This window comes from Elephantulus edwardii, unplaced genomic scaffold, assembly GCF_000299155.1.
Source record: "Elephantulus edwardii isolate Elephantulus edwardi_28Jun2011 unplaced genomic scaffold, EleEdw1.0 scaffold00079, whole genome shotgun sequence".
NCBI classification, from domain to species: Eukaryota; Metazoa; Chordata; class Mammalia; order Macroscelidea; family Macroscelididae; genus Elephantulus; species Elephantulus edwardii.
The window spans coordinates 10,381,083-10,401,523 of NW_006399829.1; the positions used below are offsets into that span (position 1 = coordinate 10,381,083).

General features: G+C 37.8%; 1 protein-coding gene across 1 annotated transcript in view; it reads left to right on the forward strand.

Moving 5' to 3' along the window:
* Positions 1-20,441, forward strand: part of SLC38A9 (solute carrier family 38, member 9) — a 103,240-nt gene that overhangs the window by 3,407 nt on the left and 79,392 nt on the right. The window contains exon 2 of the mRNA XM_006889558.1: positions 19,362-19,494. Coding sequence (XP_006889620.1) covers positions 19,362-19,494 — 133 coding nt within the window. The remainder of the gene's footprint in view (positions 1-19,361; positions 19,495-20,441) is intronic.

Genomic DNA, 20,441 nt, shown 5'->3' on the forward strand with positions numbered 1-20,441 from the left:
CCCCACTTCACTGATTTCATCTCCTTGTCAAAGATCAGTTGACCATAGATAGATGGGTTGATCTCTGGATTCTCAAAAAGAAAAGCTTTCATCAGAACAAGTGAAGGGAGAAAGCGGTTTATTTTCTAATGACAGCCTTGCTTTAAAAAACATAATCATATAGAAAGATTTATGGTAAAGCTTCCTAAAAACAGATATTTAAGCTCCTATTTGGGTAAACGGGGTATATCCAGTCTTAAATTTTGAGGGTATAATTGGGCATTCTTAAGAAAATCTAGTCATTCACCTTAGATGAAATGATCTCGTACTGTGTATGTACAAAACTGCAAGGGTGTAACGGGACTAAAAGGAAGCACTGGGGAGTGATGCTTATACTACTTTTAAAGACTAAGCCTGCACTCCATTTTGCTGGAATAATCTATAAGAATTAATCATGTAAAATCCAATAAAATTAAAAAGTAAAAAAAAAAAATTCAAGAACTCTTGGACCCGTTGACACTTTATCCTACATCATCTTGTATAATTATAAAATCAAAGTAGATATGTTAAGAGACCACTAACATTGCACAGAGTCAGATTTTTCTGGATTTTTTTTTTCTAATCTGGAATCATGAGGTATCAGAGGGTTTTTCCTATGCAAAGGTGCCACTGATGATACAGCATTTCTTTTTTCTTTCTTTTTTTTTATTTGAAAGGATTTTTTTTTCAAGTGACTAAACACTTGGTTATACTCTTTTTGCTCGCAGTTCCCTTGTCTTACCAGTCGGTGTCACAGAAGATTTTCCAACTATAAAACTGCAATCAAGTAGATTCTGTCTTGGCCAGTAGCACAGAACTACCCTATTATGAGGGATATTGAAGCTTTAAATCTTTTGCTGTTGTTCTTGTGTTGTACTTTTTACAACTGTCAGATTGTGAATTTAATTGTAAACAGTTTTACAGTTGTTTGATTACATAGATTTTCACATTTATTTTTTAGATATTTTAATCATGTGTTACACTATTCAGCAAATTACACAGCATTCATTAGATATATTCTGATATATCTTATACTGATTATGCTAATGAAAATACTGTTTTGAAGTTGCAGTTTTTGCTTGTTACTATTTTAAATGAATAAAATTGACCTTTATAAACTATCAAATTATAAATAGTAAAATAGACAAGTATTAAAATGTATCTTAAATCATCATTCTGAAAATTTTTTTCCTTCAACTTTTAAGTGCCTCCCTTCAGTGAAGTTCAGTTGGTAGAACACGCTCTCAGGTACAGAACTGCAAAACTTGAGGCTATAAATCTTCATGGAAGCAGACTGCCTCGTTTTCCTGCTTGGTGCAGTTTGTGGGTTCAGATCCTTATCCTTTTTGGCTAACAGTGCTGCACTTAATCCACTATGCCACCCAGGTTCCTTTTTTCCAGTATTATGACTCAACAACATGACTCGTGTTTCTTCCGCTAATGATTCTAAAATTATTTTAAAACTGAAATAAACCAGGGTTAGCAGTTTTCTGTCCTGCTAGTACCCAGGACTAGTAACTGATAGGCACTAGTAACTAGGCAGTGATAACCACTATCCTACTTCCTGGATGTGATTGAAAAATTTCCTGGATTTAAAAGTACACCTTTATTTCTAAAATGTTCAAGTCTATGCCTTAGGATCAGTATAATATCACATAGCAAAAAGACATTCTACTCTTGAAGACAATCTTCTTTTTTTTATTATTTTATTATTTTTTTGTGCGTGTACCGTCAAATCAGATCTGACTGGTACAGGAGGAGATTGTCCCTCCTTCCCTGGCAGAGCATCTGGTGGATTTGAACCGTGCGCCTCTGGGATTGTAGTTGCAGCTCCTTCCCACTAGGCCACCAGAGCTCCCCTGAAGACAAACTTCTAAAATAAAAGTATCATTATTCTCTTTAAACTTTATTCTAAATTTCACATGTTCCCTCCCCCAAAATTCCAGCCACCAGTTTAGATGATTGTATGACCCAGAAATATTTCACTTTTAAGTGTTATTTTACTGTGTTAAATAATAATGTGCAAGATTTTTCAGTGCACTATTTTTTATAATAACAAAAAATTCAAAGCAACAAAAATGCTTTTTTTATAGAGTTAGATAACTAACTGATAGCATATCTATATCATAGACCATTTTTCACCCATTTAACATAATGGATTAAAATGAAGTAAATATTTGACTTATTTTGTTAGGTACAGAGCAGTATGCATACTATACCATCATAATTCATTATAAATAATACTTTCTATATAAGCTCATTCTGCAGAATTGGGAAACTAATAATGCGTAACAATAATGTAACTACTTCCTTAGAAAATGAGTGGACAGTGTGCCTGATGCTATTAGCTAAATACCTATCCTCTATTCAGTGACTCCACCTATTCCTTGTAAACAGAATTCTAATCTTACTTAGAGTGGCAGTGAATCCTAATCCAGATAATGAAGCAGGATTGTTGTAATTCTTTTTCTTTCTTTTGTTGACTAGTTGGAACTGAGTCATAGCTAACCCGCCAGCAGGTCTTCTGAGGTAATAAACTGCGTGGGAGGAGATTGCTCCTCTTCTTCCTTCAGAGCAGCTGGTAGATTTGAACTGCCTGTTTGTGACTTGGCAGCGCAACTCCCCACTGACTAGGATACAAGAGCTCTCTTGTAAATTAGTCTTGATCAGTCTGTTTCCATTTTCTAGGTACTTAATATTTAGTCTCATTATAGTTGAAAATGACAATATTAAATTTGTCACATGAAAAATTTATTGTTGTTACTAATAGTAATAAGAGAAGAAAAGAAATCTTAGAATTTTCACTTGTATGCTTCTGCATTACTGAATGTAAGGACTCGAGTACTGATTGGATGTCTAGAATTTCTGTGAAACCTCTAAATTCTATGGTAAATAATTAACCACTGTGACAGTGGAACATAGGTCAGTAATATGCATTCTATTACAATACGTTGGCAGGACTTTAAACAACTCTTGGGTAATTTAACTATGTGGATGAAGTGGGAGTGTATTTTCTGTAATGAATCTTGTAATAATTAGAGGGAATCAACTGTTTACTACAGTCATGACATAGCTACCAAGGTAAGCATTCCTTAGGGAAGACAAATACAGGCATTTAGTGGTATTAAGTGCTAATTTGCTTGTGAAATAATATCTATGTGTAAGAAAACAAATGATTATTTGTTCTGAAAAATTTAAAACATATCTGTCTTAAATGATTATTAGTTCTGAAAAATTTAAAACATATCTGTCTTAAGTAAACTATATTAATTCAGTTCATGTACATAAATAAATCATAGTCATATTGATGGAAAACTGTCTTCCCTTAAAAGAATCAGCAGCTAAGATTGCTATTTCTGAAACTTAAGTCATGTGAGGGTCGCTTGAACTTTTGCCATATTCCAGGACCACTAATGTTATTCTTAGTATTTTTAAAATATCCATTAGCTCTTTAAAAACTGAAGTAGTGATTGTCTATGAAATCCTGCTTTTAAAGTTTTATGTTTACACTATAAGCCATTTTCTATGTGTTACTACAGAGGAAAAAGTAATTCATCTGTATATTCTAAAATAATCTTCTGTATACTTTGAGAAACTGACAACCTAAAGTGACCCACAAGTGACCGAGTTTCAGAAATAGTAGTCTCAGCTGATTTGGAGTCTTGATGATTCAGTCATTTTGGTTGCTAACCATTTAAACATAGGTGGTTTGAACCTGCCAACTACTCTTAGGGAGGAAGATGCAGCAGTCTGTTTATTTAAAGATTTGCAACTTTGGTAACCAGTGGGAATGTTTTCCTCTGTCCTAAAGACTCCTTGTGAGTCAGAATTGACTCATGGGCCCTGTGCTCTGGTTTTTTTGTGTGAAGTCATCAGTTTAGTTTGTGATTTTCTGTTTCCTCCACTAGGTGGCAATCAAAACTGTGTATTTTTTCCATATGTGAGCCTTTAGAAACTCCTCTGTATTGAAAGCTGCTGTACAAGATTTGTGGTTTTTGTAGCACTGAACTTTATCTAAACTTAGGTAGAACAGTAAGTTTTCGTTATAGGGCAGAAGAGTTAAAAAAGTGTCCAGTGCTGTATTTGACATAGTGAATGAACAACCACTGGTCTAGGAACATTTCCTACTTCTTTCTACCCAGGCTTTCTGGTAACCAAAGATAGAATTTTTCTGAAAGATTGCTTCATACTTAATTTCTATACTAGGATTAGGTCTTTTGGGGATTGGCTATTATATTTAACCTACAACCAAACTGAAGTAATGAATTTGTTTTGAGTGTTTCTCTACCTTTTTTCTACTGTTCTGTCATTTTTTTCCAGGGCCCAGGAAAATGTTTTGTCTAGGGGTGGGGATAGGTGTTTTATTTATATGCTTACTGTTACCCAAGCAGACATTCACTCAGGTTAAACTAGTAAAAGTGTAATTTGCTGTGCAGTGTTTTGTAAACTGTATTTTTCTCCTTTCTCCAAAACCCAGTACTTGTCTATCTTATTTTTGCTGGGTTTTGCTGTGAGCTTGGTATTAAAACAGGAAAGAAATCTGATGTGTCAGTATATTATCCTTGGTGGAAATTTGCATTTTAACATAGAGCATCTTCGAAATGCAAATCTTAATCTATAGGTTAGATTTTTCTGATAGCATTTCAAGCATTCTGATAAGCCAGCAGGGGACTTTTGGTGTTAGATACCAATCAGTTGACTACAGCTCCTAGTAACCACATGAACCATAGATTTGAACCTTGTTCTGTCCTGCATCATCTTTGCAATCTCCATGGTCACACCCATTGTTGCAGTTACTGTGTCAGTACACCTCATTGAAGGTCATCCTTTCTTTTGCTGATACTCTATCTTTTCCAGCATGGTGTCCTTTTACAAGAACTGGCCTCTCCTGACAACATGTCCAAAGTATTTGATGCATAGTTTCACCATTCATGCTTCTAAAGAGCACTATGCTTACGCTTCTCCCAAGACAGACTTGGTTCTTTCGCAATCCACTGTGTACTCAGTACTCTTTGCCAACACCACAATTCAAAGGCCTCAGTTCTTCTTCAGTCTTCTTTACTGGCTATGCAACTTCCGGATGCATAAGAAGCAATTGAAGATACTGTGGCTTGGATCAGGCACACTTTAATTTTTAAACTGACATCCTTGCTAAGTGAGAGGTGGAGATAGGCATTTAAAAGAGAATTCCTAATGTTCCTCAATCGTGCTACATATGCAGAACACCTTTTATTGTTAATAGAATGACTAATAGCCTGTGCATCTATATACTGGGCTTTCTCTGTTTCATCTGTCACTAATACTGTCACTGTAAAGCAGCCTGATTTGACTCTTTTTTGATGTTTGTTGTTGCAAAGAGAGAAGGATAAACAGAGAGGAGTTTTATGAAAAGGAAGGTGAGGAGTTTTTCCACTTATGGACAAGAGTATTCCCTACTCTAAAGACGTTGATTGGAAGTGACTACTGCTGCTTGATCACTTCAGGGTTGGGGAATATATTATACATATCTACAACAAAAGACAGAAAAATATTTCCCCTCACATATGGTTGATTTCCACCCCTGCATAAATGATATTTTTAAGAACTTGTCATTAGTGTTACTGCAACAGGACCAGACCCTAATTATTTATTACTTGCTCTTGGTCAACTTGCTAATTGTATTGCTGCTTTAATAGTCTTCTCTTCCTCTCTGCGCATCTATTTCACCTCTCTTCTTCCCATCGTTATTTAATGATTGTTTTGCTTTTTGTTAAATTCCTTTTTTTTCTTTTCTATTTTTAAGCTTGATAACCCACATAACTCATGTAGGCCACAAATTAGTAGAGAACTATACTAAGTGGTATAGCCCACCGTGGGGTGTGGCCTTTTATCTCCCAAATAGTTTCAGCTGGTAAAGACTATTTGAAAACATTACCTCAAAATTAACTCTTGGTAGCTTTTTGTTAAATTCTTTTCCCTCCCACTTTATAAACCAAGTGTTTTATTAGATAATGACTCAAACCTCTGAAGTGCTTATGCATCTCTATCAGCATGGAAACAGGGGCCCCCACTTAGAGATCCTGATGCTGCTCAGCAGTAGCTGCAGGAGGAGTGATGTAGGTCTAGATGCCACCAAAGATCAGAATGTAAGGGAAAAACATTTAATTAGCCAACCTTCATGTCATTAACACAGCCTCAATCCACCAGGACACAGGCCCCCTCAACACCCTTAATCTGCTCCTCGGCTCGTCTGCTGAAGAATTTGGCCTTCATGATGACTGGTTGCTTTGGGAGCTCGCCCGTCCCCAAAACTTTGTAGTAACCCAGTCGAACCACATCAGTGATGGGAGCAGCTCCAGCCTTGTTTTCTGCAGCACTTACTCTTGTCTGCTCACTGACCAAAGTTTGTCAAGGTTGACAGTTGGGCAGAAGCTCTGATTCCTCTTCAAGGTGGTAATGTCTCATACCATCCTTTCCAAAATAACCTGGATGGTATTTGTCAAAGTTAATCCTATGGTGATACAAGCCACCAGCATTACCTCGGCCTCTAGGATGCTTCCATTGCTTCCTGACGTGGCCATGGCTCACATGGCCCCTAAGTTTCTGAGTCCTCCTCAGTCTTGATGGCATTTTGGTTGCCTACACCAAAAAGAAAGAGCTGTTAAATTCTTAAAGGAAGACAATTCTGGCCTTGGGCTAAGTAAAGATGAAGTGTTTTAAATATAAGCATGTCGCTAGATTTTATTTTTAGTCTTCTAAGACTTCAGGTTACATTTTACACTGGGCAAATTGACAACAAAAAGGTCTTTAAAGTATTAAATAGCAAAAATGTCACCTTTTTAAAAAATAAAGAATAAGGTGCACCTGACGCAAGCCATGGCATTTGCCACTGCCTCATATACATGTGAAAGAGGCCCGGTGCTGCAGTGCGTCATGTGCTGTGCTGCTAAACCGCCAACATTGGCAGTCTCAGCCCACCAGCTGGTTTGCAGGGGAAAGTTATGCAGTCTCCTCTCCAAAAGATTTACAACCTGGGCAATGCAGTGGGTTTCCACAGGTTGGAAGCAACTTGACAGTAGCGGGTCTGGGTTTTCATGAGCATGTTAAGGCTGCATAATAAATTTTAAAAACCAAAAAAGAATTCATGCATTTGAAGTATGATGTGGATGAAGACTATTGAATAGACTGTGGCCTTCCAGAAGAACAGCACATGTATCTTGGAAGTACAGCTGGAATGCACCTTACAAGCAAGGGTGGCGAGACTTCATTGGATAGCCTTTGGATATGTTACCAAGAGCTACCAGTTCCAGGAAAAGGGCATTATGCTTGGTCAAGTAGTATCAGTGAAAAAGATGACAGTCCTCGTTGAGATTATTGGCACAGTGACCACACCCACTGGCTCAGTGAATGGGACTGGGCATTGTTTCATCGTCTTGTACAAAAGTTTGCTCTGCACAGGAACCAACCTCAGTGTCACCTAAGCACAGCAGCAAGAATTTTTCCCTAGAACTGTTTTAAAAGAGGGCACATTTATGGTGACAGGAGCAGGTTAAGCAAGTTGGATAAAAAGAACAAAGAACTAGAAAATTTGACAGCTTTTTTTCCCCTTCTCATATATGTAAGGACACGGAAGACATAAGACAATGAATAATGAGGCCAAGATGATAAAGCAGAAGGAAATTCAGAACAAGAGAGCCCAGCATCTCTTCAGGGTAACAGAGACGGCATCTAAGTAAGAGGTGAAAAAATCGGAGCCAAACTTTTGGCAATCTTGATGGCATAAATCAAAACTATACCTATTGCTATCAGTTCTGATTCACAATGATGAAGAAAAACTAATTCTGGAGTCACCAAGAGCAGATCCCACAGAAACTTGGGAATATGAGTACACATAAAATGCAAGAGCCTTCTGTTTGGAAGACACACGGCCTTTGGGTTAATATGTTGTACTGTAGAGTCAGAACTGACCCATAGCTGACCCTGCGATAAGTGTTCAGAGGCAGTTAAATGCATGGGAGGAAATTGCCTGTCCTCCCACAGAGCAGTCGGTGGCCTCCAACCATGTAACTTTGGGATTGCAATGTACCTTCTTGCCACTAGGCCACCAAAGCTTCCTTTCACAAAATAGAAGGGTAAAGGCAAAACGTGATTCATTCACACACTTGTTGCTGTCTTTCAGAATCGACTTGTAAGTAACCGACCAGCTGGTTTCTGAGGCTATAAATCCCACCATGAGTCAGGGGGAGATTGTCCATTTTTCCCCCAAGGGGTCAGTACTGTTTTTGAACCAGCAGAGTGATAGGTCAAAGCTCAGCTATCTGTGGATTATGCCACCTGAGCTTCCCCATAAGTGATTTGTTAACATATATAGCAAACACCCCCATTTTTCTGTAGAACTACTTTACTTAAGCTAGAGATAATGGCAAACATTTTATGGAAGTGACAGGTTGCATTATGTAATAGAGTCTGCATTTTAAAATCCAAAATGAAGATTTTTATGTAAGTTTTATAATAAGGCAGAATGAGTCTGACCTCCTAAGGATTGCTAAAAGAACCAAGAAATTTGTCTTGGAGAAGGTGCAGCCAGGTGCTCCTATAGTATCATGAATGATAGAACATCTCGTGTGCTCTGTGCATATTGTCGGGAGGGGCCAGTCTCTGGATGGAGACATCAGCTAGAGACAAGAAGACTCTTAACAAGTAGAATTGACATAATAACATAATAACTGCAGCAGTGGGCTCGGACATACTGGAGATCATAAGGATGTACAGGATAGGGCAAGGTTCCAAACTCTTGCTCTTAGGGTGGCTGTGAGGACTGCACGGCACCTAACAATAGCATGTTTACTAATATATTATCTTCTTTCATTGTTTTTCCAGTCCTTAAGGAAAGGAAATTCTAGCTAAAATGTTGGCTTGGCATTTTTCTTCTTTATACTTTTTTATAGTTAGATTATGAAACTAGGGAATTTTATTTCTTTTCCAGAAATTCTCTTGGTAGATTTATGTAAGATGCAGAGTAATGTGTGACATGACCTGGCATTGCAGACTGAAGCTTAACCTTAATTTGTAACTGAGACAAGCTCGTAATATTTTAAAAAGTTAAGAATACTAATTATTTAACTTAAAAAATCTGAGATAATTTGTGATCTTTGGGTTGGTTGGTTTGTTATGTTTTGTTAAATTTACTTAAGAGTACTTTTAGCTTATTTAGGTTGTTTAAATGTTCCTGATGTTTGTTTAGTAGCTCTCATGGCCTAGTGGTAAGAAGGTGCACTGCAGTCTGAAGGCACAGGGTTCAAACCCACCAGAGACATGGGGTTCAAACCCACCACTTGCTCTATGGGAGAAGGATAAGCAGTCTCCTCCTAAGCAATTTACTGCCTCTTATAACACGCAGGAGGGTCTGGAATAAGTCACTTCTGACTAGATGGTACATAACAACATGCTTGTATAAGCCTGTTAGACTATTTCAGTGCTAATATTTACAGCAACAAAAGTAATAAAAATGTTACTATTATCAATTTGTAGGACTATATAATTAAAATAATACTCTTTTTGGTTTTTAAACAAAATTTTAAAATCATCAATTAATTAAAAACATTTTGAAATTCATTCTTAGCAGAACCTGAATTTGCAAATAATTAAGATAGATCTATGTGCCTGAGAATTAAATAAATTATAGGACAAGTCTGTTGTCCATATGTTGTTGATGAGGATGTTTACTTGCAGCTAAGTAACAGCTTGGAATTCTAAAGCAGGGAACTCATCACTGTCAGCCAAGTGTTTATTAATATTTGTTCTTCTCCTCTTTCTGTAGAGCAGTGGTATCCAAACTTTTTTCATTATACCCCATTTGCAAATTATTACTGCATGTACTTCTGTGTTATAGATCATGTACATTATAAAACCTTAAAGTAGAACATTTTAACATATACGATGTTAGTAAGTAAAAAGAATGAAGTTAAATTTGTGTATTTCCAGTGTGGTGGTGTTACTACATCTATAAACATCAGTATTCTTGACGCTTAACCTGTGTGCAAGAACTTTTCTAGATCATTCAGTATTGTACTCTGTCGTACATGAGTCAGAACTTACTTGGTGCAGAACTTACTTGGTGGCACATAACAACAGCTTGCATAGGAATGGATTTGTGTACCAGTAATGCATGTGTATGTACAACTTAACTAGCTAGATAATGTCAAACTGTTTTCCACAGAAATTCCACCAATTTATACTTCTACCAGAGTACATAGGAGCTTCCATTATCCTGTTGCTCTACCTTTTCCTGTTGTTTTGTGCCTTCAAGTTGGAACTAACTCACAGCTGGCCCTCCAGCAGGTTTTCAGAGACAGTAAATTGCACTGGAGGAAAATCCCCTTTTTTCTCCCCCAGAGCAACTAGTAGATTTGAACTGCCTACCTTTGCTTTGGCAATGTAATTCGTTACCACTGAGCCACCAGAGCTCCCTTACCTTTTACTAGTTTTTTTATATTCTCTATAATTCTTACATGTTAGCCATATTTAATTACATCTCAATATAAAAAAAATTAATCATCACCAGTGGCTAATAGGAAACGTCATGAGAAATGTAAGAAAAGGGGAAGCTGCCACTGATTTAATTAATAGTAGCAGTAGTCATGAAATCAAGAAAAGTGTTGCGTTGGGGAAAAATCCATCAAAGACCTCTTTAGGGTGCTAAAGAGCAGTGATATCTTTTAAAGACTAAGGTACACCTGATCCAAGACATGTTTTTTTCAGTTACTTACTGTGCATCTGAAAGTTGGATAATGAATAAGGGTTGCAGAAGAAGAATCGATGTCTTTGAATTGTGGTATTGGAGAAAAGTACTGAATATTCCATGAACTACCAAAAGAACAAACCAATCTATATTGGAGGAAGGGCATGGTGCTCCTTAGAGGCAAGAATGGTAAAACTTGGTCACACATCCTTTGGGTATGCTGTCAGGAAAGGCCATTTCTTGGAAAAAGGCATCATACTGGAAAAGGTAGAGGATTAGAGAAAGAGAGGAAGATTCTCAATGAGATGGTTTGGTTCAAACCTTGGATGGAAAGGCCCTCAGTTCACAAAAAGGCAAAAAAGCCTGACCTGGAATCAAGCTGAAAGACATCAATTCACTCTTCAGGAAGAAACGTGGGTTTCAGTGCGTGAGCAAGAACAGTGCTGTGTCTAGAGACGGTGGTCTGGAATAGTGTGCAGTAGGGAAGCTGATTACACAGCCTGAAGGAAGTGCCTGTGACCACACTATGCTCATAACTCTTCATAATAATCAAACCATACTACAGGGCAAGAAGGGAGTGGAGGTAGCCAATACCATCAAGTCAATTCTAAGAAGGTGGGGGGGTGGAAATTTAGTTTGGTCAGAATTGTCCATTATTTTTAGAGTTTACAACATTCCATATAGAGATAGACTGACCCCATGACTGTAACAGTGGGCTTAAGCATGGCCAGAGATTGTGAAGATGGCACTAGGTAGGCAAGTTTCAGATCTCTTGTTCATAAAGTTGCTATGACTTGTAGTCAACTGTATGCCACATGCCACCACCACCAACAGTGTGCTTTCACCGTGAACTCTGGTGGTGTAGTTTGTAAGGAGTTGTGCTACTAACACAAAGACAGAGCCTCTCTGGGGCCTTGAGCTCACCAGTGACTATGCAAGAGAAAAATGGCCACTTTCCTCCTATGCAATTTCAGGTCTCCTGAAAAGCTCCTTGAGAGTGAGCTTTGCGTTGGTTCCAACTGGAGAGCAGTGAGAATGAGTGAGTGAGCGAGCATATTTTCATAGGGAGCTCTGATGGTGTGGTCAGTCTGCCGTGTGATTGATTTATAGCCTTATAAACACCCCAGAACAATGTGAAGCTCTGGTGGACTAATGGTTCAAATCCACCAGTGGCTCTGTGGGATCAAGATAGGAAATCTCTCTGCAATTTAAAACCTCTAAAAAGCTGCTGGAAGAGCAGGACTGAGGAGGCTCAACATGTGAGTCAATCCAACACCTAGATGTTCAGTTATGAGTATGCTCCAACTCGACAGGAGTGAGTGAGTGTTTTTTCACTTGCCCTGTCACCTACTACTCAATTCTCTCATGCTTTTTGACAGGAAGTCCCTTGCAAGAAGTGTCTACTTACCATAGCAAATTTTCCTCTTCTCATTTATTTCCCCTTGAACCTGCTTTATATGGACTTTTCCCTTATCACTCCTGAACCACTCAGCCTAAGGTCACTATTGTTACATACCATTGAGTCAAAAGTGACACTCCAGCTGGTTTTCAGAAGCACTTTAATCACTCGGGAAGAGATTGTCCATCTTTCTCTTGCAGAGCAGCTGGCGGCTTTGAATGGCACGTCTTTTAAGACCACTAATGACCTCCTTTGTCTAAATTCAGTAGTGGTTTTCCTTGTCAGCCCTTAATTTTTCCTATTTCACCTGGCATAGAAGCCACATATAATACTGATAATCATACTCAACTCCTGAAAACACTGTCTTGATTGGCTTAAGGATACCAGTAGTAGAAAACTACTAATTTTCTTCTTAATGTGTCTCCTCATTTTGTGCAGTGTTTGATACTTTGGTTACTCCCTTCATCCTTCAGGTTTTTGTTTTAAAAATCTTAAATCTGCAGAAAAGCTGAATTAATTTCCTCCTTAATTTTCCATGAACTTTTTTCCTGATTATGAAAGTATAAAATAAGTTTTTGATAGTTGTCCTATGGCCACATACCACACAATGCCCGGGAAGAGTGTTGTTGTGGACCATCAAGTCAGAACTGGACTCATAGCTGACCCTCCAGAGGGTTTTCAGAGACGGTTAATTGCATGAGAGGAGATTGTCCATCTTTCTCCCGCAGAGCAGCAATATCAAGAAGACAGAGTATCTCACCACTGTGCCTGTTGGCAGCACCATGATGGATGGAGAAGAGATTGAGGCTGTTAACAGTTACAGCTTGCTTGGCTCCACAGCCAACACTCTTGGTACCAGCAGTCAGGAAATCAAAAGATGAATTACTGTCAGGGACCTTTCCACAACACTGAGAAGCAACAATGTCAGGCTAGAGACTAAGGTGCGCCTGATCCAGTCCATGGTCTTTGCAATTACTTGCTATGCATCAGAGAGCTGAATAATGACTAAGGATGATAGAAAAAGAGGAATTGAAGACTTTGAGTTGTGGTTCTGGAGAAGAGTCTTAAACATACCGTGGACCACCAAGAAAACAAATAGGTCTGTCTTGAAGAGGGTGAAATCAAGTTTCTCCTTGGACTAGAATTTTGAAGGCTCCATCTTACATACTTTGGGCACATGGCCAGGAGAGACCAGTCCTTAGAGAAGGACATCGTGCTTGGAAGGATGGAAGAACACAACAGCACAGGAGAGGAAGACCCTGGATGAGATGATTTGATACAGTAAGTAGGGCAATGGGAGTAAGGCTGTTGGAGTCAGTGAGACAGGTTCAGAGCAGGGCAGGCTTCAGAGCTATTGTACATAGGGTCACTGTGAGTCGCACTCAACTTGACAGCACATAGCAACAATTGTGGTTATATAAAAAGTCAACACTGAGGAGAGTCAAGTGAATCATTTATGGAAACTCAATGCTTTAGACAAAATAGTCTAATTTATAGACTATAAAATAGTCTTCTAATTTATTCTTACTTTCCCTTCCTTCTTTCTTTCCTTCGTTCCTTCCTTCCTTTTTATAAATTTATCCACTCATCAGATATTACTGAAGTCTGTTCTGGTGGTGTAATCCATTGAGAGTTGTGGTGCAAACCCCAAGGCCATGCCTCTACTGGTTAAAATCCACCAGTAGCTAGAACATTGGCAGTCACCCACACAATTAGCAGCTCAGAAACCTGCCAAAGGATCAGCTATGTGTAGTTCTGACTCTATGGCAAAATGACTTCAATTTTTTTTTTATAATAATGATGTGCCAAGACTATTATACTCTGGGAATACAGTAATTAAAAAATTGACAAAAATCCCTGCTGTCATGTAATTTATATGGAGCTCTGGTGACCTAGTGACAAGAAGCAACACTGCAATTGCAAAGGCACGTGATTCGAGGCCACTAGCTCCTTGAAGGATGGGGCAGTTTCCTCCTGTGAGATTAACTGCCTCTGAAAACCCCTGGAGGCTCAGCTGTGATTCACTTCCAACTTGACAGTGCACAACAGCAACACCACCACCAACAATAATAAAATAAGTATATATTATTCAGATAGTATAAATGCTGAGGAGAACATGTAAAACAAAGGAAGATCTTAAGCAATGACCAAGGTTGGAGTGATTTAAATTTTTATATTAGAGTAACCAAATACCTGTTTATGAAGAGGGAAGTTGAGGACTGATTTGAGGGAAGTGAAGAAGCTAGCCATGCAGCAGTTCAAGGCAACAGATATGCACTGATGAAAGGGACTTCACTCATGACTAATCACTGGCCTTGGTTTGTCAGTGTGCATGCTGTAAATGTATTCATGTATGTGGTAGAGCCAACAGGTGGCACAGTTGTATAAACTTCTTAAATAAACACTCTCAGGTCTAGTAAGTCCTAGAGCCTCAGAATCATACCCTCAGGAGACATCAAGGTCAGTTGGCATAGCACAGTCTAACAAAATCAGTGTTCTCTTCCTCTTTTTCTGTTTTGGGGCTGGGATCTTAAGTTTGTGAGCAGTCAGGGGAAGGTGCACTGTGCAACTCTTGGTCTCTCCATGTGAGAAGGAAAGATGAAAGGCTCAGAGAAACAACTAAGCCAGAGGACTAATGGGCCACTTGGACATCAGCCTCACTTCCCTGAGACCAGAAGAACTAGATGCTGACATCTACAAGGGACTGCTAGAGGACCTTGGACAGTGAAAGAAAGAAAAGATATAGAATTCAGAATCACAAAAATGAATAGGCTTGCTGGTCTGATAGCATGGAACCCCTGAAACAAAGTCTTCGTTTTTACCTGAAAGTAATAACAGAGGCCCTACAATGTTTCAGGAATGCTGAGGGGACCAGTTTGGGTAGTGTTAGTAGACAATGAGGCCTAAAAGATGAGGGGGAAAGGGTGATGGAGCAGCTAAATATATCAATGAGGACTTCAGGCTAGAAGTAACAATTTAAGGGTAAACAAATTTAAAAAGTATTTATATGTTGTTGTTGATTTCTGTCGAGTCAAGCACAACTCATAGGGACCCTATGAACAAAAGACCTGAAGCTTTTCTATAACTATCATCATATGTTATATGATATATAACATTATAAGGATTGAGTGTAGTTAGAGGAGAGAATGTGCTAACACTTAAAGGTTTGGGGTATGAAGAGAAATCAGGAGAGGGGACTGGTATTGAGAGTCTTCCTTTTAGGATGAAGTCTTCTGTTGCCATTTGAGTTCCTGCGTGTACTTTCCCAGGTTAACCTCCTCTTTTGTCACTTAAAGTTTTAAAAACATCATCATACTTTCTCTCCTCTCTCTTTCTTCATTCCTTTCCATTTATTGAGACATGGTGCTTTTCCTCATTCCCCATTCTTGAAACTCACTTTGCTTTTTTAAAAAATTCCAGTCAGTGACAGCTTCCATGGTGGTCCAGCAGACATGGTTCAGCTTCCTCTTCTGTGTGATCCACAGTATCCTACATATATGCCATACTTTGTCCCTGCTTTCTGGTTCTGATTCTGCCTTCTCTGTTTCACTATGGATTAAAATTTTTTAGTATCATTCTCCTTGAGAAGATTAAAATTTTTTATTCTGTATTTTATTAATGGTTAATGCTTAGCGCAGTGCTTAGTATTTTTCTCATATTTATTAAATTGACAATCAATACATATTAATTAGCCAAAATAAAGAAGGACAAGCCTTATATAACCATGGTGTCTCTAGAACTATTCATTTTATCAGGAATGCACTTGCTTCGTCTTTCTTCCATACTGCCATCTTTATGTTAGCAGCCCAACACAGTGAAACACACTTTTCAGTCAGAGCTCTTTACTTTTCTAGTAGCAGCAAGGAATTTTGACTTGATACTTTTCAGTAGTCTTTATTGAAAAAATTGAAAAATGTCCTGGCAGGCATAGAATATCTTACTGGATTTTTGGTTTTTAATATTTAAAAAGTTTTTGTTTTATATTAGTTTTTATACAAAGTTTGTATACATTGTGTTTCCCACTACCCTTCATTCACATTGTGTTTTATACAATCATTCCCATGCGTTATGTTGTATAAAGTTAATCACCATTGGACTATGCCCACCATTGCCCTGTCTTTTCAGGTTTCCACCATATTTTCCCCATTTCCTTTACCTCCTCCTCTCCATTTGTGCAACCCTATAATTTTCCCCCTGCTCATCCTCACTCCTCTGCTTCCAACCCTTGGGTCCCCATACACGTTTTACTAGTTAACCTATTTTTATAATATTGGTCTTAGGCAGTATTGGTCTTAGTCTTCATGAGACACTCAGCATAATGCTCTCCAGTCTCTCCCAAGTTTTGTAGTAATTTTCGAGATCATTGCTCATGAGTGTTGTATAGTATTCCATTGTGTGAATGTACTACAATTCCGTAATCCATTAAGTTGTGGTTTGACACTTGGGCTGTTTCTGTGTTCTTGCAATTGTGAATAAGGCTGTTTGAACATTGGTGTACAAATCCCTGTTTGTGTCTCAGTTCTAATTTCCTTGGGATATATTCCCAGCAGTGGAGTAGCTGTGTCATATGAAATTTCTATGTTCAGCTTTTTGAGGAAGCACCAAATAGGCACAGAATTTGTTTTACAAAGCAAATAGAAATTGAATTGGGCTGTTTATGATTTTGAACATTTATTTACATTGGGTTCTTTAAACACCTGATTCCGTTTTCATTTTTTAGTAGACAACCCCTTGACTGTTAGGTGTTTGAAAGCTGCATAGAGATGTGAATAAAAGACAGTTTAACTCAAAAGTCTCCATGTTAGGTGTACATTTTCTCAATAGTCATGATATTTTTTTTAAATTTCAGAGATGTAGAATTGGTCAGTAAAAGGGTGGAGACAGACTAGAAAGCCAAAAATTTTTGAGGAATTTAAGGAGTTGAACCTGGAAAAGATGTTAGGTAGAAATAGGTTTTCTCTGTAAGTGTATTAAAAGAAAACAGAGGGTTTGATTCACTTTTTAAAATATTTTTTAAAATTTGTTGAAAATGAAAGGTATTTTTTCTGTGGCATGATCATAAATATTTATAAGATAAAACAAATATAACTTCTACGTGAAATATGATTTATTTGCTGTATGGTAGAGCAGAAGTGCATTTCAGATGAATGGTAAGCAGTCATGTGAAACTGTTCAAAAGGGGGAAAACCCCCAAGTTCCAAAAGACATCTTTTCTGAATATTGTTCTCTGTGTAGTAAGTATTGTTTAATTACAAAAATTAAAAATGTTTTCAGATCCAACTGAAGCTTAGTTTAAAAATATAATTTATGGTTTTGTTTTGCCTGAATGACGCTTTTACCATATGTTTCTAATAGCGCCATCAAAATATGCTGAGTTATATGTTTTTAAAGAGGATCTGTTTTGAGAAGACTCCAAAATATTTGTTTGAACAGGCCTTCAGCATCTCGATGAAAACAGTTGGAAAAGAAAAACTTTCAGAGTCATTCTGCTTTCAGAGTCCCCCAGCCAACTAAACTGGTATAGTTAACACTTCGGTAAGGAGCCAGGAGCCGAGAAATTTAGTGCACTTCCTGGACTGCTTTCCAGCAAGCCTGCAAGCCAACTTAGTGGTTGATATTAATATGCCGCTGAGTTTTTAGAGTAAGGCGCCACAAGTAGAACATCTACCAGTCTATCACTATTGTGCTACTTATGGACTCTTTTCATAATCTCCGATTAGCTTGACTTTCTGCCTTATGTTGACATGAAAGGGTTTGTTCCTCGCAAAGCAGAAAGTGACTGTCCTGTCTCCCATATAGAATTATTTTTCTATAGATTTTTTAGTGCCACTGATTGTCATTGTAGAGATGTAAATACTATAGGAAACAACCATAATGCCTTGAGAAGATTGATAGGAATTTCAGCCTACCAAATTAGTACTAAGAATGTTTTATTAAAAAAAAAATTATTTATTCTGCTTCTTTAATCCAGTGTATTTGCTTGCATTACATCCTCTTGAGATTGACACCACCTAATTAATTTAGCAATTACATCTACTTTTCTTACATTTTAGTAATATACTCTACTAGGCTATATTAGTCCCTCTGATGGAGGCCTTGCTTGTGGATGGTGTGAAGCCAGGTCCAGGTCTTCCCAGAGTCGGGTTGCTTGGGTATACAGCCCAAAGTGGGTGGTAAAATCCATCTAAGGCTAAATACCAGCACGAGACAGATAGTCAACGAGATTGTAAGGGAAGGTTGAAAAGAACCTTGAAGAGAGAGAAGAAAATCTTTTCTTAGATTTTAGTATTATACTCCACTAGGCTATTAGTAATGTATGTGCTTACTTTCCAGGAATATGTCCCAACTTCAGAATCTAATTTTCAATCATTTTCTGTTGCCAAGCCTTCCAGTTTCTTACTGAAATGCCATTTGATTTCCAAGCTCCCAGTATTACACTGTCCGAAATGGGAAGACCAACCAGAGTTAAAATGGAAAGATACCCATTCTCTTCTGATATAGTTACAAGTTACAGTGTGCCTCCAAAGGAAATATAACTTGTTATTTGTGCTTATATGTAGATTCATATAATAAAGAGAGAAATGTTAAGAGTTTTATCAAGTCCCTAGAACTCTTCTACATTTACGGTTCTGAAAGAAGTTGAAACTATTTTTAAGGTATGGCAATCATCCAGTGCCTTAATGTATCCATCCTATTTAATACTACTTGGTCAAAGCCTCACAGAGAGATGGTTTAAATCCATAATCTTAAGTGCATGAACTAAGAAATAGAACTTCTCTTTACCATAGGAAATCACTTCATTCCATAGGGAAAGAGTAGAAATTCTTTATTAAGGTATACTTTTGTCTGTAATTTCTTTTATTTCATGCCAACTGCTTTTTATGAAAATGTTCAAAACTAAATTTATGGTCAAAAAACTAGGAGCTTCTGTCTTTCTTTTTAGTAACTCATTTAAGCTCTATCTGTTTTGTCTCCTCTATTACTAAATTATTGAGATTTAGAAAGCATGGTATAAAGTAAAAGTTTTGTGAGACAAAAGCTTTATTCTGTGGATGAGATAATACTTCCTTTGTGGCATTTTCTTTCCCACCAAAAGTGAGAAGTGAATTGCTTGCCTTGGTGCATCCCATTTCTAATGGAGGACAAGAAACTATTTTCTCCAGTGGCTGACTTCCAGAATTTCTGGCTGAACGTTCTTTGTCAAGTGTATATTCCGTTCTCTAGGCCTTTCTATATAGAGCCCACAAACATCGTCGATGTGAATGATGCCATTCAGAAAGTTAGTGACCATGCCTCTGCTCTGAACAAAAGGATTCATTACTACAACCGGCTCACCGCTTCTGCAGACAAGGCACTGGTAAGGGGTCAAGCATTCCCAATTATCTAATAGGAAATGGTAATGAATAGTAACAACATAAGTCAGGGCACCTCCCCGTGACTGAACATTTTGCTGGCCATTTTCCAAGGACAGTATCATGGAAAGTTGAAAATGGTAATTAGTGCATATCTTGTATTCCAGGCTAGCTCCTCATCTGGCCTGGCATAGCAGTATTTCAAACACACTGTGTTGGCAGTAGCCTGAAGGTATTTTGGGTTAGATTTCATGAATCCCCAATTCCAAGAGCAGTGAGGAAGATATATTAACTTTCAAAGACACAGTTTGAGGTGATAATTACTAATATAAACAATAACAGACTCTGGCTTGTCCATTCCATTTTTAAGTTGGAACTCACGAGGAAAAAGTGGTTTATAAATTTTATTCAGGAGTAGGAAAATGAAATATATGCAGAAAGACATAGAATATTTTCTCATAACAGTGTCCTTTTTATAGATGTAATATGAGTAGAAAGACCAAATATGAAATATTTTTAGTTTTGTGGCCCACATACTGTCAAACTTTTTTTTTTTAAACAATACAAAAACCATTCTTAGCTCTCAACTCACACTGCCATCAAGTTGAACAAACTCATACTGACCCTCTAGAGGGTTTTCTGGGGACAGAGGAGCTTGCTCCTCTTTCTCGTTAAGAGTAGCTGGTGGATTCGAACCGCTTGCCTTTGTGCTGCCTGTGTGGCAGAGCAACTGCTTACTCACTCAGCTGCCAGAACTCCTGTTAAAAAAAAGATTGAAAGCCAGATCTGGTTCACAGACCATCATATGTTGACCTTTGATCATTTAAATTCTACATTATTAGTTAAGGGTTAAAAAAAACTATTAGGTTGCTTATAAATAATCATATATGAGATATTCAGAAACTTGAAAGCTGGGAATAGTCAAGGAATTTTTTTAAAATTTTCAATATTT